At 59.4% G+C, this 17,414-nt stretch overlaps 1 protein-coding gene across 5 annotated transcripts in view; it reads left to right on the top strand.

Moving 5' to 3' along the window:
* DNMT3A (DNA methyltransferase 3 alpha) overlaps positions 1-17,414 on the top strand; it is a 473,310-nt gene that overhangs the window by 442,703 nt on the left and 13,193 nt on the right. For 4 of the 5 annotated variants that reach the window (XM_073673656.1, XM_073673660.1, XM_073673661.1 and 1 more), the window contains 11 exons: positions 1,355-1,399; positions 4,561-4,640; positions 4,939-5,051; positions 7,059-7,242; positions 7,323-7,407; positions 7,485-7,630; positions 7,715-7,805; positions 10,019-10,167; positions 10,285-10,370; positions 16,735-16,804; positions 17,042-17,160. In XM_073673656.1, coding sequence (XP_073529757.1) covers positions 1,355-1,399; positions 4,561-4,640; positions 4,939-5,051; positions 7,059-7,242; positions 7,323-7,407; positions 7,485-7,630; positions 7,715-7,805; positions 10,019-10,167; positions 10,285-10,370; positions 16,735-16,804; positions 17,042-17,160 — 1,168 coding nt within the window. The remainder of the gene's footprint in view (positions 1-1,354; positions 1,400-4,560; positions 4,641-4,938; positions 5,052-7,058; positions 7,243-7,322; positions 7,408-7,484; positions 7,631-7,714; positions 7,806-10,018; positions 10,168-10,284; positions 10,371-16,734; positions 16,805-17,041; positions 17,161-17,414) is intronic. The other variant, XM_073673658.1, reaches the window with a different exon arrangement.

Below are 17,414 nucleotides of genomic sequence, written 5' to 3'. Positions count from 1 at the left end.
CCCCTTGCCTGCTGGTTCGGCGTCTGTCCCCTTGCCTGCTGGTTCGGCGTCTGTCCCCTTGCCTGCTGGTTCGGCGTCTGTCCCCTTGCCTGCTGGTTCGGCGTCTGCCCCCTTGCCTGCTGGTTCGGCGTCTGTCCCCTTGCCTGCTGGTTCGGCGTCTGCCCCCTTGCCTGCTGGTTCGGCGTCTGCCCCCTTGCCTGCTGGTTCGGCGTCTGTCCCCTTCCCTGCTGGTTCGGCGTCGGCCCCCTTGCCTGCTGGTTCGGCGTCGGCCCCCTTGCCTGCTGGTTCGGCGTCGGCCCCCTTGCCTGCTGGTTCGGCGTCTGTCCCCTTGCCTGCTGGTTCGGCGTCTGTCCCCTTGCCTGCTGGTTCGGCGTCTGTCCCCTTGCCTGCTGGTTCGGCGTCTGTCCCCTTGCCTGCTGGTTCGGCGTCTGTCCCCTTGCCTGCTGGTTCGGCGTCTGCCCCCTTGCCTGCTGGTTCGGCGTCGGCCCCCTTGCCTGCTGGTTCGGCGTCTGCCCCCTTGCCTGCTGGTTCGGCGTCTGCCCCCTTGCCTGCTGGTTCGGCGTCTGCCCCCTTGCCTGCTGGTTCGGCGTCTGCCCCCTTGCCTGCTGGTTCGGCGTCTGCCCCCTTGCCTGCTGGTTCGGCGTCTGCCCCCTTGCCTGCTGGTTCGGCGTCTGTCCCCTTGCCTGCTGGTTCGGCGTCTGCCCCCTTGCCTGCTGGTTCGGCGTCGGCCCCCTTGCCTGCTGGTTCGGCGTCTTCCCCCTTGCCTGCTGGTTCGGCGTCTGCCCCCTTGCCTGCTGGTTCGGCGTCTGCCCCCTTGCCTGCTGGTTCGGCGTCTGCCCCCTTGCCTGCTGGTTCGGCGTCTGCCCCCTTGCCTGCTGGTTCGGCGTCTGCCCCCTTGCCTGCTGGTTCGACGTCTGCCCCCTTGCCTGCTGGTTCGGCGTCTGCCCCCTTGCCTGCTGGTTCGGCGTCTGCCCCCTTGCCTGCTGGTTCGGCGTCTGCCCCCTTGCCTGCTGGTTCGGCGTCTGCCCCCTTGCCTGCTGGTTCGGCGTCTGCCCCCTTGCCTGCTGGTTCGGCGTCTGTCCCCTTGCCTGCTGGTTCGGCGTCTGTCCCCTTGCCTGCTGGTTCGGCGTCTGTCCCCTTGCCTGCTGGTTCGGCGTCTGTCCCCTTGCCTGCTGGTTCGGCGTCTGCCCCCTTGCCTGCTGGTTCGGCGTCTGTCCCCTTGCCTGCTGGTTCGGCGTCGGCCCCCTTGCCTGCTGGTTCAGCGTCTGCCTCCTGCTTGTTCAGGGTCTGCCGGGAGCAGATCTCATCTCTTTTGCTCCTTTCTCCTGATTCTTCGGTGCTTTGTGTTTTGCAGAGAGGTTGGTGTTTGAAGTGCGTCAGAAGTGTCGCCACATCGAGGGTGAGTGCAAGAACATATCTCCTGGATGAGGTCATGTGATCAGCTCTCATCATACCCACTGATGATGTCATCACTCTGCCCCGGGCTCTGATGTCATCACTCTGCCCCGGGCTCTGATGTCTCACATGTCCCGGCCTCTGTTATGTAGGGATTCCCGGCCTCCATGTGCCCGGCCTCTGTTATGTAGGGATTCCCGGCCTCTGTTATGTAGGGATTCCCGGCCTCCATGTGCCCGGCCTCTGTTATGTAGGGATTCCCGGCCTCCATGTTCCCGGCCTCTGTTATGTAGGGATTCCTGGCCTCCATGTGGCCGGCCTCTGTTATGTAGGGATACCCGGCCTCCATGTGCCCGGCCTCTGTTATGTAGGGATTCTCGGCCTCCATGTGCCCGGCCTCTGTTATGTAGGGATACCCGGCCTCCATGTGCCCGGCCTCTGTTATATAGGGATTCCCGGCCTCCATGTGCCCGGCCTCTGTTATGTAGGGATTCCCGGCCTCCATGTGCCCGGCCTCTGTTATGTAGGGATTCCCGGCCTCCATGTGCCCGGCCTCTGTTATGCAGAGATTCCCGGCCTCCATGTGCCCGGCCTCTGTTATGTAGGGATTCCCGGCCTCCATGTGCCCGGCCTCTGTTATGTAGGGATTCCCGGCCTCCATGTGCCCGGCCTCTGTTATGTAGGGATTCCCGGCCTCTGTTATGTAGGGATTCCCGGCCTCCATGTGCCCGGCCTCTGTTATGTAGGGATTCCCGGCCTCCATGTTCCCGGCCTCTGTTATGTAGGGATTCCTGGCCTCCATGTGGCCGGCCTCTGTTATGTAGGGATACCCGGCCTCCATGTGCCCGGCCTCTGTTATGTAGGGATTCTCGGCCTCCATGTGCCCGGCCTCTGTTATGTAGGGATACCCGGCCTCCATGTGCCCGGCCTCTGTTATATAGGGATTCCCGGCCTCCATGTGCCCGGCCTCTGTTATGTAGGGATTCCCGGCCTCCATGTGCCCGGCCTCTGTTATGTAGGGATTCCCGGCCTCCATGTGCCCGGCCTCTGTTATGCAGAGATTCCCGGCCTCCATGTGCCCGGCCTCTGTTATGTAGGGATTCCCGGCCTCCATGTGCCCGGCCTCTGTTATGTAGGGATTCCCGGCCTCCATGTGCCCGGCCTCTGTTATGTAGGGATTCCCGGCCTCCATGTGCCCGGCCTCTGTTATGTAGGGATTCCCGGCCTCCACGTGCCCGGCCTCTGTTATGAAGTAATCTCGGCCTCCACATGCCCGGCCTCTGTTATGTAGGAATTCCCGGCCTCCATGTGCCCAGCCTTTGTTATGTAGGGATACCCGGCCTCCATGTGCCCGGCCTCTGTTATGTAGGGATTCCCGGCCTCCATGTGCCCAGCCTCTGTTATGCAGAGATTCCCAGCCTCCATGTGCCCGGCCTCTGTTATGTAGGGATTCCCGGCCTCTGTTATGTAGGGATTCCCGGCCTCCATGTGCCCGGCCTCTGTTATGTAGGGATTCCCGGCCTCCATGTGCCCCGGCCTCTGTTATGTAGGGATTCCCGGCCTCCACGTGCCCCGGCCTCTGTTATGTAGGGATTCCCGGCCTCCACGTGCCCCGGCCTCTGTTATGTAGGGATTCCCGGCCTCTGTTATGTAGGGATTCCCGGCCTCTGTTATGTAGGGATTCCCTGCCTCCATGTGCCCGGCCTCTGTTATGTAGGGATTCCCGGCCTCCATGTGCCCGGCCTCTGTTATGTAGGGATTCCCGGCCTCCATGTGCCCCGGCCTCTGTTATGTAGGGATTCCCGGCCTCCATGTGCCCCGGCCTCTCTTATGTAGGGATTCCCGGCCTCCATGTGCCCGGCCTCTGTTATGTAGGGATTCCCGGCTTCCATGTGCCCCGGCCTCTCTTATGTAGGGATTCCCGGCCTCCATTTGCCCGACCTCTGTTATGTAGGGATTCCCGGCCTCCATGTGCCCCGGCCTCTGTTATGTAGGGATTCCCGGCCTCCACATGCCCCGGCCTCTGTTATGTAGGGATTCCCGGCCTCTGTTATGTAGGGATTCCCGGCCTCTGTTATGTAGGGATTCCCGGCCTCCATGTGCCCCGGCCTCTGTTATGTAGGGATTCCCGGCCTCCATGTGCCCCGGCCTGTGTTATGTAGGGATTCCCGGCCTCTGTTATGTAGGGATTCCCGGCCTCTGTTATGTAGGGATTCCCGGCCTCTGTTATGTAGGGATTCCCGGCCTCTGTTATGTAGGGATTCCCGGCCTCCATGTGCCCGGCCTCTGTTATGTAGGGATTCCCGGCCTCTGTTATGTAGGGATTCCCGGCCTCTGTTATGTAGGGATTCCCGGCCTCTGTTATGTAGGGATTCCCGGCCTCTGTTATGTAGGGATTCCCAGCCTCTGTTATGTAGGGATTCCCGGCCTCCATGTGCCCAGCCTCTGTTATGTAGGGATTCCCGGCCTCTGTTATGTAGGGATTCCCGGCCTCTGTTATGTAGGGATTCCCGGCCTCCATGTTCCCGGCCTCTGTTATGTAGGGATTCCCGGCCTCCATGTGCCCGGCCTCTGTTATGTAGGGATTCCCGGCCTCTTTTATGTAGGGATTCCCGGCCTCTGTTATGTAGGGATTCCCGGCCTCCATGTTCCCGGCCTCTGTTATGTAGGGATTCCCGGCCTCCATGTGCCCGGCCTCTGTTATGTAGGGATTCCCGGCCTCCATGTGCCCGGCCTCTGTTATGTAGGGATTCCCGGCCTCCATGTGCCCAGCCTCTGTTATGTAGGGATTCCCGGCCTCTGTTATGTAGGGATTCCCGGCCTCCATGTTCCCGGCCTCTGTTATGTAGGGATTCCCGGCCTCCATGTGCCCGGCCTCTGTTATGTAGGGATTCCCGGCCTCTTTTATGTAGGGATTCCCGGCCTCTGTTATGTAGGGATTCCCGGCCTCCATGTGCCCGGCCTCTGTTATGTAGGGATTCCCGGCCTCTTTTATGTAGGGATTCCCGGCCTCTGTTATGTAGGGATTCCCGGCCTCCATGTTCCCGGCCTCTGTTATGTAGGGATTCCCGGCCTCTTTTATGTAGGGATTCCCGGCCTCTGTTATGTAGGGATTCCCAGCCTCTGATCGGGGGGCTGTGCCTGACGCGGTGTTTCTGTCCCCAGATATCTGCATCTCTTGCGGCAGTCTGAACGTTACTCTGGAGCACCCGTTGTTTATTGGGGGAATGTGCCAAAACTGCAAGGTAAAGTCCAGAAAGATCATGGAGGAAATGTGGGAAGGACAGAAACTGTCAGTAAAAAGGAAGCAGGAATGTCTGATGTGCAGAGGAAACAGTCAGTAAAAAGGAAGCAGGAATGTCTGATGTGCAGAGGAAACAGTCAGTAAAAAGGAAGCAGGAATGTCTGATGTGCAGAGGAAACAGTCAGTAAAAAGGAAGCAGGAATGTCTGATGTGCAGAGGAAACAGTGAGCAGTTTGGAGGGGGCACTGTGTGTGGCAGGAGCTTTGCCCAGGTAACTGTCAGAGCCTTTCCTTTTTCAGAACTGCTTCTTGGAGTGCGCGTACCAGTACGATGACGACGGATACCAGTCCTACTGCACCATCTGCTGCGGGGGACGCGAGGTGCTCATGTGCGGCAACAATAACTGCTGCAGGTGAGAGCGGCAAGTCCCGGAGCTCGTCCTGTGCCACATCACCTCTGGTGACCTACAAAACTGATCTTAGTCTCTGGTCATGGTGGGAGCGTGGCTGGCGTCTGGCCCTGGTGGGAGCGTGGCTGGCGTCTGGCCCTGGTGGGAGCGTGGCTGGCGTCTGGCCCTGGTGGGAGCGTGGCTGGCGTCTGGCCCTGGTGGGAGCGTGGCTGGCGTCTGGCCCTGGTGGGAGCGTGGCTGGCGTCTGGCCCTGGTGGGAGCGTGGCTGGCGTCTGGCCCTGGTGGGAGCGTGGCTGGCGTCTGGCCCTGGTGGGAGCGTGGCTGGCGTCTGGCCCTGGTGGGAGCGTGGCTGGCGTCTGGCCCTGGTGGGAGCGTGGCTGGCGTCTGGCCCTGGTGGGAGCGTGGCTGGCGTCTGGCCCTGGTGGGAGCGTGGCTGGCGTCTGGCCCTGGTGGGAGCGTGGCTGGCGTCTGGCCCTGGTGGGAGCGTGGCTGGCGTCTGGCCCTGGTGGGAGCGTGGCTAGCGTCTGGTCCCGGTGGGAGCGTGGCTGGCTTCTGGCCCTGGTGGGAGCGTGGCTGGCGTCTGGCCCTGGTGGGAGCGTGGCTGGCGTCTGGCCCTGGTGGGAGCGTGGCTGGCGTCTGGCCCTGGTGGGAGCGTGGCTGGCGTCTGGCCCTGGTGGGAGCGTGGCTGGCGTCTGGTCCTGGTGGGAGCGTGGCTGGCGTCTGGCCCTGGTGGGAGCGTGGCTGGCCCTGGTGGGAGCGTGGCTGGCCCTGGTGGGAGCGTGACTGGCGTCTGGCCCTGGTGGGAGCGTGGCTGGCGTCTGGCCCTAGTGGGAGCGTGGCTGGTGTCTGGCCCTGGTGGGAGTGTGGCTGGCATCTGGCCCTGGTGGGAGCGTGGCTGGCGTCTGGCCCTGGTGGGAGCGTGGCTGGCGTCTGGCCCTGGTGGGAGCGTGGCTGGCGTCTGGCCCTGGTGGGAGCGTGGCTGGCGTCTGGCCCTGGTGGGAGCGTGGCTGGCGTCTGGCCCTGGAGGGAGCGTGGCTGGCGTCTGGCCCTGGAGGGAGCGTGGCTGGCGTCTGGCCCTGGTGGGAGCGTGGCTGGCGTCTGGCCCTGGTGGGAGCGTGGCTGGCGTCTGGCCCTGGTGGGAGCGTGGCTGGCGTCTGGCCCCGGTGGGAGCGTGGCTGGCGTCTGGCCCCGGTGGGAGCGTGGCTGGCGTCTGGCCCCGGTGGGAGCGTGGCTGGCTTCTGGCCCTGGTGGGAGCGTGGCTGGCGTCTGGCCCCGGTGGGAGCGTGGCTGGCGTCTGGCCCCGGTGGGAGCGTGGCTGGCTTCTGGTCCCGGTGGGAGCGTGGCTGGCGTCTGGCCCCGGTGGGAGCGTGGCTGGCGTCTGGCCCCGGTGGGAGCGTGGCTGGCGTCTGGCCCTGGTGGGAGCGTGGCTGGCTTCTGGCCCTGGTGGGAGCGTGGCTGGCGTCTGGCCCCGGTGGGAGCGTGGCTGGCGTCTGGCCCCGGTGGGAGCGTGGCTGGCGTCTGGCCCCGGTGGGAGCGTGGCTGGCGTCTGGCCCCGGTGGGAGCGTGGCTGGCTTCTGGCCCTGGTGGGAGCGTGGCTGGCGTCTGGCCCTGGTGGGAGCGTGGCTGGCGTCTGGCCCTGGTGGGAGCGTGGCTGGCGTCTGGCCCTGGTGGGAGCGTGGCTGGCGTCTGGCCCTTGTGGGAGCGTGGCTGGCGTCTGGCCCCGGTGGGAGCGTGACTGGCGTCTGGCCCCGGTGGGACCGTGGCTGGCGTCTGGCCCCGGTGGGAGCGTGGCTGGCGTCTGGCCCCGGTGGGAGCGTGGCTGGCGTCTGGCCCCGGTGGGACCGTGGCTGGCGTCTGGCCCCGGTGGGAGCGTGGCTGGCGTCTGGCCCCGGTGGGAGCGTGGCTGGCGTCTGGCCCCGGTGGGACCGTGGCTGGCGTCTGGCCCTGGTGGGACCGTGGCTGGCGTCTGGTCCTCGTGTCTAGTTTTGCCCTGGTCTTCCTCTCCTCCAGGTGTTTCTGTGTGGAGTGTGTGGACTTGTTGGTGGGACCAGGTGCAGCTCAGGCAGCTATTAAAGAAGACCCCTGGAACTGCTACATGTGCGGACACAAGGGCATTTACGGGTTGCTTCGAAGACGAGATGACTGGCCCACTCGTTTACAGCTCTTCTTCGCCAACAACCATGACCAAGAATTTGTGAGTATCGAGCCCTGGTTCCTCGGCTCCCGGCAGCGGGGAGCTCGCTGAGTAACCACCACTTTCCTCCCGTCTTCCAGGAGCCACCAAAGCTTTATCCACCTATTTCAGCCGAGAAGCGGAAGCCGGTCCGAGTGTTGTCCTTATTTGATGGCATTGCAACAGGTGATCTAGTTATCTTGAGATCCGACGGGTCCGAGCGCCACCAGTGGATCTCCTAACACCGGATCTCTTTTCCCCAGGTCTATTGGTGCTAAAGGATCTCGGGATCCAGATAGACCGGTACATTGCCTCTGAGGTGTGCGAGGACTCCATCACTGTGGGAATGGTGCGGCATCAGGGCAAGATCATGTACGTCGGTGATGTGAGGAACATCACCCGCAAGCATGTGAGTCCCCCCGGAAACCATCAGCGTGCTGCTGCTCCATCCTGCGGCCCCCCACCACTAACGCTCCTCTTCATTGTGCCACAGATTCAGGAATGGGGTCCCTTTGACCTGGTGATCGGGGGAAGTCCGTGTAACGATCTTTCCATTGTGAACCCGGCACGGAAAGGTCTGTTCGGTATGTGCTTCTGTGTGGCCGTAGAATGGGGGAGGGGTGTAGTATAAAGTATTCACGCCCCTCATGTACTGCTGGACCGTAATACTGGTATAACGATGCTGTACCATACTGACCCCTAGTGGGCGAGTTCTGAAACCGCAGGATATCTTATCTTTTTTCATTCTGCATAGTCAGTGTGAAATGGGTTTGTTACAATGTGTCACTGTAGGCGATTGTCAGCAGCGGAGATCTCCTGTCCTGATGGTTTGTTACAATGTGTCACTGTAGACGATTGTCAGCAGCGGAGATCGCCTGTCCTGATGGTTTGTTACAGTGTGTTAGTGCAGGGATCTGTCAGGAGCGAGATCTCCTGTCCTGATGGTTTGTTACAATGTGTCAGTGCAGGGATCTGTCAGCAGCGGAGATCTCCTGTCCTGATGGTTTGTTACAATGTGTCACTGTAGACGATTGTCAGCAGCGGAGATCTCCTGTCCTGATGGTTTGTTACAGTGTGTTAGTGCAGGGATCTGTCAGGAGCGAGATCTCCTGTCCTGATGGTTTGTTACAATGTGTCAGTGCAGGGATCTGTCAGCAGCGGAGATCTCCTGTCCTGATGGTTTGTTACAATGTGTCACTGTAGACGATTGTCAGCAGCGGAGATCTCCTGTCCTGATGGTTTGTTACAGTGTGTTAGTGCAGGGATCTGTCAGGAGCGAGATCTCCTGTCCTGATGGTTTGTTACAGTGTGTTAGTGCAGGGATCTGTCAGGAGCGAGATCTCCTGTCCTGATGGTTTGTTACAGTGTGTCAGTGCAGGGATCTGTCAGGAGCGAGATCTCCTGTCCTGATGGTTTGTTACAGTGTGTCAGTGCAGGGATCTGTCAGGAGCGAGATCTCCTGTCCTGATGGTTTGTTACAGTGTGTCAGTGCAGGGATCTGTCGGGAGCTTAGATCTCCTGGCCTGATGGTTTGTTACAGTGTGTCAGTGCAGGGATCTGTCAGGAGCTTAGATCTCCTGGCCTGATGGTTTGTTACAGTGTGTCAGTGCAGGGATCTGTCAGGAGCTTAGATCTCCTGGCCTGATGGTTTGTTACAGTGTGTCAGTGCAGGGATCTGTCAGCAGCGGAGATCTCCTGGCCTGATGGTTTGCTACAGTGTGTCAGTACAGGGATCTGTCAGCAGCGGAGATCTCCTGTCCTGATGGTTTGTTACAGTGTGTCAATGCTGTGAGGAGAGAGATCTCCTGTCCTGATGGTTTGTTACAGTGTGTCAACGCAGGGATCTGTCAGGAGCGAGATCTCCTGGCCTGATGGTTTGTTACAGTGTGTCAGTGCAGGGATCTGTCAGGAGCGAGATCTCCTATCCTGATGGTTTGTTACAGTGTGTCAGTGCAGGGATCTGTCAGGAGCGAGATCTCCTGTCCTGATGGTTTGTTACAGTGTGTCAGTGCAGGGATCTGTCAGGAGCGAGATCTCCTGTCCTGATGGTTTGTTACAGTGTGTCAGTGCAGGGATCTGTCGGGAGCTTAGATCTCCTGGCCTGATGGTTTGTTACAGTGTGTCAGTGCAGGGATCTGTCAGGAGCTTAGATCTCCTGGCCTGATGGTTTGTTACAGTGTGTCAGTGCAGGGATCTGTCAGGAGCTTAGATCTCCTGGCCTGATGGTTTGTTACAGTGTGTCAGTGCAGGGATCTGTCAGGAGCGAGATCTCCTGGCCTGATGGTTTGTTACAGTGTGTCAGTGCAGGGATCAGTCAGGAGCGAGATCTCCTGGCCTGATGGTTTGTTACAGTGTGTCAATGCAGGGATCAGTCAGGAGCGAGATCTCCTGGCCTGATGGTTTGTTACAGTGTGTCAGTGCAGGGATCAGTCAGGAGCGAGATCTCCTGGCCTGATGGTTTGTTACAGTGTGTCAGTGCAGGGATCAGTCAGGAGCGAGATCTCCTGGCCTGATGGTTTGTTACAGTGTGTCAGTGCAGGGATCAGTCAGGAGCGAGATCTCCTGGCCTGATGGTTTGTTACAGTGTGTCAGTGCAGGGATCAGTCAGGAGCGAGATCTCCTGGCCTGATGGTTTGTTACAGTGTGTCAGTGCAGGGATCAGTCAGGAGCGTGGTCTGCTTTCCTAGTTACGGATATGACCCCTGTATACGATGCACAGGCTCCTCTCTGACCTGTCTATGGTGGTGGGTGTAAAGGAGGCCTCCGCCTCTGACGACCTCTCCTGCTTTTCCCGCAGAGGGCACAGGACGCCTCTTCTTTGAGTTTTACCGTCTGCTCCATGAAGCTCGACCAAAGGAAGGAGATGACCGGCCATTCTTCTGGCTGTTTGAGAACGTGGTGGCCATGGGCATCAGCGATAAAAGGGACATATCCCGCTTTCTGGAGGTAAGATGTGAGGGGCCGGTGTTCGGAGGTCCGGTTGTGCTCCAGTGTCGGGGTGCAGCTTCCCCCGCCTCTGTGTGTCGCTCATGATAATTCATTCTCCTATTTTTCTTCTTTCAGTCAAACCCGGTGATGATCGATGCCAGGGAGGTGTCTGCAGCGCACAGGGCCCGGTACTTCTGGGGCAACCTCCCGGGCATGAACAGGTCAGTGCCATGGTGGGGAGGATTCATGTCGCATAATCAGATCTGCTGTGTATGTGGGCCCTGCAGGCATTGTGTATGGGGACCCTGCAGGCATTGTGTATGGGGGCCCTGCAGGCATTGTGTATGGGGACCCTGCAGGCATTGTGTATGGGGACCCTGCAGGCATTGTGTATGGGAGCCCTGCAGGCATTGCGTATGGGGACCCTGCAGGCATTGTGTATGGGAGCCCTGCAGGCATTGTGTATGGGGACCATGCAGGCATTGTGTATGGGGGCCCTGCAGGCATTGTGTATGGGAGCCCTGCAGGCATTGTGTATGGGGACCCTGCAGGCATTGTGTATGGGGGCCCTGCAGGCATTGTGTATGGGGACCCTGCAGGCATTGTGTATGGGGGCCCTGCAGGCATTGTGTATGGGGACCCTGCAGGCATTGTGTATGGGAGCCCTGCAGGCATTGTGTATGGGGACCCTGCAGGCATTGTGTATGGGGGCCCTGCAGGCATTGTGTATGGGAGCCCTGCAGGCATTGTGTATGGGGACCCTGCAGGCATTGTGTATGGGGGCCCTGCAGGCATTGTGTATGGGAGCCCTGCAGGCATTGTGTATTGGGGGGCCCTGCAGGCATTGTGTATGGGGACCCTGCAGGCATTGCGTATGGGGGCCCTGCAGGCATTGTGTATTGGGGGGCCCTGCAGGCATTGTGTATGGGAACCCTGCAGGCATTGCGTATGGGGGCCCTGCAGGCATTGTGTATGGGGACCCTGCAGGCATTGTGTATGGGGACCCTGCAGGCATTGCGTATGGGGGCCCTGCAGGCATTGTGTATGGAGACCCTGCAGGCATTGTGTATGGGAGCCCTGCAGGCATTGCATATGGGGACCCTGCAGGCATTGCGTATGGGGACCCTGCAGGCATTGCGTATGGGGGCCCTGCAGGCATTGTGTATGGAGACCCTGCAGGCATTGTGTATGGAGACCCTGCAGGCATTGTGTATGGGGGCCCTGCAGGCATTGTGTATGGGGACCCTGCAGGCATTGTGTATGGGGGCCCTGCAGGCATTGTGTATGGGGACCCTGCAGGCATTGTGTATGGGAGCCCTGCAGGCATTGTGTATTGGGGGGCCCTGCAGGCATTGTGTATGGGGGCCCTGCAGGCATTGTGTATGGGGGCCCTGCAGGCATTGTGTATGGGAGCCCTGCAGGCATTGCGTATGGGGGCCCTGCTGGCATTGCGTATGGGGACCCTGCAGGCATTGCATATGGGGACCCTGCAGGCATTGCGTATGGGGACCCTGCAGGCATTGTGTATGGGAGCCCTGCAGGCATTGTGTATGGGGGCCCTGCAGGCATTGTGTATGGGGACCCTGCAGGCATTGTGTATGGGAGCCCTGCAGGCATTGTGTATGGGGGCCCTGCAGGCATTGTGTATGGGGACCCTGCAGGCATTGTGTATGGGAGCCCTGCAGGCATTGTGTATGGGAGCCCTGCAGGCATTGTGTATGGGAGCCCTGCAGGCATTGTGTATGGGAGCCCTGCAGGCATTGCTTATGGGGACCCTGCAGGCATTGCTTATGGGGACCCTGCAGGCATTGTGTATGGAGACCCTGCAGGCATTGTGTATTGGGGGGCCCTGCAGGCATTGTGTATTGGGGGGCCCTGCAGGCATTGTGTATGGGGGCCCTGCAGGCATTGTGTATGGGGACCCTGCAGGCATTGTGTATGGGGGCCCTGCAGGCATTGTGTATGGAGACCCTGCAGGCATTGTGTATGGGAGCCCTGCAGGCATTGTGTATGGGGACCCTGCAGGCATTCTGTATGGGGACCCTGCAGGCATTGTGTATTGGGGGGCCCTGCAGGCATTGCATATGGGAGCCCTGCAGGCATTGTGTATGGGAGCCCTGCAGGCATTGCATATGGGAGCCCTGCAGGCATTGTGTATGGGGACCCTGCAGGCATTGTGTATTGGGGGGCCCTGCAGGCATTGCATATGGGGACCCTGCAGGCATTGCGTATGGGAGCCCTGCAGGCATTGCATATGGGAGCCCTGCAGGCATTGTGTATGGGGACCCTGCAGGCATTGCATATGGGGACCCTGCAGGCATTGTGTATGGGAGCCCTGCAGGCATTGCGTATGGGGACCCTGCAGGCATTGTGTATGGGAGCCCTGCAGGCATTGTGTATGGGGACCCTGCAGGCATTGTGTATGGGGGCCCTGCAGGCATTGTGTATGGGGGCCCTGCAGGCATTGTGTATGGGGACCCTGCAGGCATTGTGTATGGGAGCCCTGCAGGCATTGTGTATGGGAGCCCTGCAGGCATTGTGTATGGGAGCCCTGCAGGCATTGCTTATGGGGACCCTGCAGGCATTGCTTATGGGGACCCTGCAGGCATTGTGTATGGGAGCCCTGCAGGCATTGTGTATTGGGGGGCCCTGCAGGCATTGCATATGGGGACCCTGCAGGCATTGTGTATTGGGGGGCCCTGCAGGCATTGCATATGGGGACTCTGCAGGCATTGTGTATGGGGACCCTGCAGGCATTGTGTATGGGGACCCTGCAGGCATTGTGTATTGGGGGGCCCTGCAGGCATTGCATATGGGGACCCTGCAGGCATTGTGTATTGGGGGGCCCTGCAGGCATTGCATATGGGGGCCCTGCAGGCATTGTGTATGGGGACCCTGCAGGCATTGTGTATGGGGACCCTGCAGGCATTGTGTATTGGGGGGCCCTGCAGGCATTGCATATGGGGACCCTGCAGGCATTGTGTATGGGAGCCCTGCAGGCATTGCATATGGGAGCCCTGCAGGCATTGTGTATGGGGAACCTGCAGGCATTGCATATGGGGACCCTGCAGGCATTGTGTATGGGGACCCTGCAGGCATTGTGTATGGGGACCCTGCAGGCATTGTGTATGGGAGCCCTGCAGGCATTGCGTATGGGGACCCTGCAGGCATTGTGTATGGGAGCCCTGCAGGCATTGTGTATGGGGACCATGCAGGCATTGTGTATGGGGACCATGCAGGCATTGTGTATGGGGGCCCTGCAGGCATTGTGTATGGGGACCCTGCAGGCATTGTGTATGGGAGCCCTGCAGGCATTGTGTATGGGGACCCTGCAGGCATTGTGTATGGGGACCCTGCAGGCATTGTGTATGGGAGCCCTGCAGGCATTGTGTATGGGGGCCCTGCTGGCATTGTGTATGGGGACCCTGCAGGCATTGCGTATGGGGACCCTGCAGGCATTGCGTATGGGGACCCTGCAGGCATTGTGTATGGGAGCCCTACAGGCATTGTGTATGGGAGCCCTACAGGCATTGTGTATGGGGGCCCTACAGGCATTGTGTATGGGGACCCTGCAGGCATTGTGTATGGGAGCCCTGCAGGCATTGTGTATGGGAGCCCTGCAGGCATTGTGTATAGGAGCCCTGCAGGCATTGTGTATGGGAGCCCTGCAGGCATTGTGTATGGGAGCCCTGCAGGCATTGCTTATGGGGACCCTGCAGGCATTGCTTATGGGGACCCTGCAGGCATTGTGTATGGGAGCTCTGCAGGCATTGTGTATTGGGGGGCCCTGCAGGCATTGCATATGGGGACCCTGCAGGCATTGTGTATTGGGGGGCCCTGCAGGCATTGCATATGGGGACCCTGCAGGCATTGTGTATGGGAGCCCTGCAGGCATTGTGTATGGGGACCCTGCAGGCATTGTGTATGGGGGCCTTGCAGGCATTGCGTATGGGGGCCATGCAGGCATTTCGTATGGGGACCCTGCATGCATTGTGTATGGGGACCCTGCAGGCATTGTGTATGGGGACCCTGCAGGCATTGTGTATTGGGGGGCCCTGCAGGCATTGCATATGGGGACCCTGCAGGCATTGTGTATGGGAGCCCTGCAGGCATTGCATATGGGAGCCCTGCAGGCATTGTGTATGGGGACCCTGCAGGCATTGCATATGGGGACCCTGCAGGCATTGTGTATGGGAGCCCTGCAGGCATTGCGTATGGGGACCCTGCAGGCATTGCTTATGGAGACCCTGCAGGCATTGTGTATGGGGGCCCTGCAGGCATTGTGTATGGGGACCCTGCAGGCATTGTGTATGGGAGCCCTGCAGGCATTGCTTATGGGGACCCTGCAGGCATTGTGTATGGGGACCCTGCAGGCATTGTGTATGGGAGCCCTGCAGGCATTGTGTATGGGGGCCCTGCAGGCATTGTGTATGGGAGCCCTGCAGGCATTGCGTATGGGGGCCCTGCTGGCATTGCGTATGGGGACCCTGCAGGCATTGCATATGGGGACCCTGCAGGCATTGCGTATGGGGACCCTGCAGGCATTGTGTATGGGAGCCCTGCAGGCATTGTGTATGGGGGCCCTGCAGGCATTGTGTATGGGGACCCTGCAGGCATTGTGTATGGGAGCCCTGCAGGCATTGTGTATGGGGGCCCTGCAGGCATTGTGTATGGGGACCCTGCAGGCATTGTGTATGGGAGCCCTGCAGGCATTGTGTATGGGAGCCCTGCAGGCATTGTGTATGGGAGCCCTGCAGGCATTGTGTATGGGAGCCCTGCAGGCATTGCTTATGGGGACCCTGCAGGCATTGCTTATGGGGACCCTGCAGGCATTGTGTATGGGAGCCCTGCAGGCATTGTGTATTGGGGGGCCCTGCAGGCATTGCATATGGGGACCCTGCAGGCATTGTGTATGGGAGCCCTGCAGGCATTGTGTATGGGGACCCTGCAGGCATTGTGTATGGGGACCCTGCAGGCATTGTGTATGGGGGCCCTGCAGGCATTGTGTATGGAGACCCTGCAGGCATTGTGTATGGGAGCCCTGCAGGCATTGTGTATGGGGACCCTGCAGGCATTGTGTATGGGGACCCTGCAGGCATTGTGTATTGGGGGGCCCTGCAGGCATTGCATATGGGGACCCTGCAGGCATTGTGTATGGGAGCCCTGCAGGCATTGTGTATGGGGACCCTGCAGGCATTGTGTATGGGGACCCTGCAGGCATTGTGTATGGGGGCCTTGCAGGCATTGCGTATGGGGGCCATGCAGGCATTTCGTATGGGGACCCTGCAGGCATTGTGTGTGGGGACCATGCAGGCATTGTGTATGGGGACCCTGCAGGCATTGTGTATGGGGACCCTGCAGGCATTGTGTATGGGGACCCTGCAGGCATTGTGTATGGGGGCCCTGCAGGCATTGTGTATGGAGACCCTGCAGGCATTGTGTATGGGAGCCCTGCAGGCATTGTGTATGGGGACCCTGCAGGCATTGTGTATGGGGACCCTGCAGGCATTGTGTATTGGGGGGCCCTGCAGGCATTGCATATGGGGACCCTGCAGGCATTGTGTATGGGAGCCCTGCAGGCATTGCATATGGGGACCCTGCAGGCATTGCGTATGGGGGCCCTGCAGGCATTGCGTATGGGGACCCTGCAGGCATTGCATATGGGGACCCTGCAGGCATTGTGTATGGGAGCCCTGCAGGCATTGCGTATGGGGACCCTGCAGGCATTGCTTATGGGGACCCTGCAGGCATTGTGTATGGGGGCCCTGCAGGCATTGTGTATGGGGACCCTGCAGGCATTGTGTATGGGAGCCCTGCAGGCATTGTGTATGGGGACCATGCAGGCATTGTGTATGGGAGCCCTGCAGGCATTGTGTATGGGGGCCCTGCTGGCATTGTGTATGGGGACCCTGCAGGCATTGCATATGGGGACCCTGCAGGCATTGTGTATGGGAGCCCTGCAGGCATTGTGTATGGGGACCCTGCAGGCATTGTGTATGGGGAACATGCAGGCATTGTGTATGGGGACCCTGCAGGCATTGTGTATGGGGACCATGCAGGCATTGTGTATGGGGACCCTGCAGGCGTTGTGTATGGGGACCCTATGCAGGCATTGCATATGGGGACCCTGCAGGCATTGTGTATGGGGACCCTGCAGGCATTGTGTATGGGGACCCTGCAGGCATTGTGTATGGGAGCCCTGCAGGCATTGTGTATGGGGACCCTGCAGGCATTGTGTATGGGGACTATGCAGGCATTGTGTATGGGGGACCCTGCAGGCATTGTGTATGGGGACCCTGCAGGCATTGTGTATGGGGGCCTTGCAGGCATTGCGTATGGGGGCCATGCAGGCATTTCGTATGGGGACCATGCAGGCATTGTGTATGGGGACCATGCAGGCATTGTGTATGGGGACCATGCAGGCATTGTGTATGGGGACCCTGGAGGCATTGTGTATGGGGACTATGCAGGCATTGCCTTTGGGGGGCAGTTTGGGTTCAACGTGTCGCCGTCTTCCTCTCGCACAGTGTGAGGTCATGTGACGGCACCATCTCTGTACTGACAGCCTGTGTCCCTCATTTCTAGGCCTCTGGTCTCTACCATCAATGACCGGCTGGATTTACAGGACTGTCTGGAGCACGGCAGGATAGCGAAGGTGAGGAGGCCGCTCACTAGTGCGCGGATATCAAGGGAAGCTTCAATAAACGGTGTAGCTGATGCAAAGCCTCTTTAAGGGGGCTCCTAGCCTGGTAATACTAGATTGTAATGGCTGCAGATTATTCTGTATTACTAACATGAGCGCGGGGGTCTCCAGGAATCTCCGGGGGTGGGTCGGGCTCATGCGTCTGTGGTGTCCGCCGTCCCTCTCACATCAGCCTCCTCTTTTCTGCAGTTTAGCAAAGTCCGAACCATCACCACTAGGTCCAACTCCATCAAGCAGGGGAAGGACCAGCACTTTCCGGTGTTCATGAACGAGAAGGAGGACATCCTGTGGTGCACGGAGATGGAGCGGTGGGTGCTGACATCTCATACTTTATTTCACAAATTCATTTTTACAATTATGATTTTTTCTTTCTACAGTTCTGTGCAAAAGTTTTAGACTGAAAAATTGCTGAAAAGAAACAATGTTTCCAAAATAGAAGTGATAATGGTTTATTTTTATTAAAGTGAAAGAAGAAAAGAGAAATGAAATCCCATCAATATCTGGTGACCGCCCAACACCTCCATCATCAGTATCTGGTGACCGCCTGTCGCCTCCATCATCA

This window comes from Phyllobates terribilis, unplaced genomic scaffold (assembly GCF_046119375.1).
Source record: "Phyllobates terribilis strain yellow unplaced genomic scaffold, ASM4611937v1 Scaffold_3__8_contigs__length_932513732, whole genome shotgun sequence".
NCBI classification, from domain to species: Eukaryota; Metazoa; Chordata; class Amphibia; order Anura; family Dendrobatidae; genus Phyllobates; species Phyllobates terribilis.
Note: the sequence above shows the minus strand (reverse complement) of the source record. Positions and strands in the feature narration are given on the sequence as shown.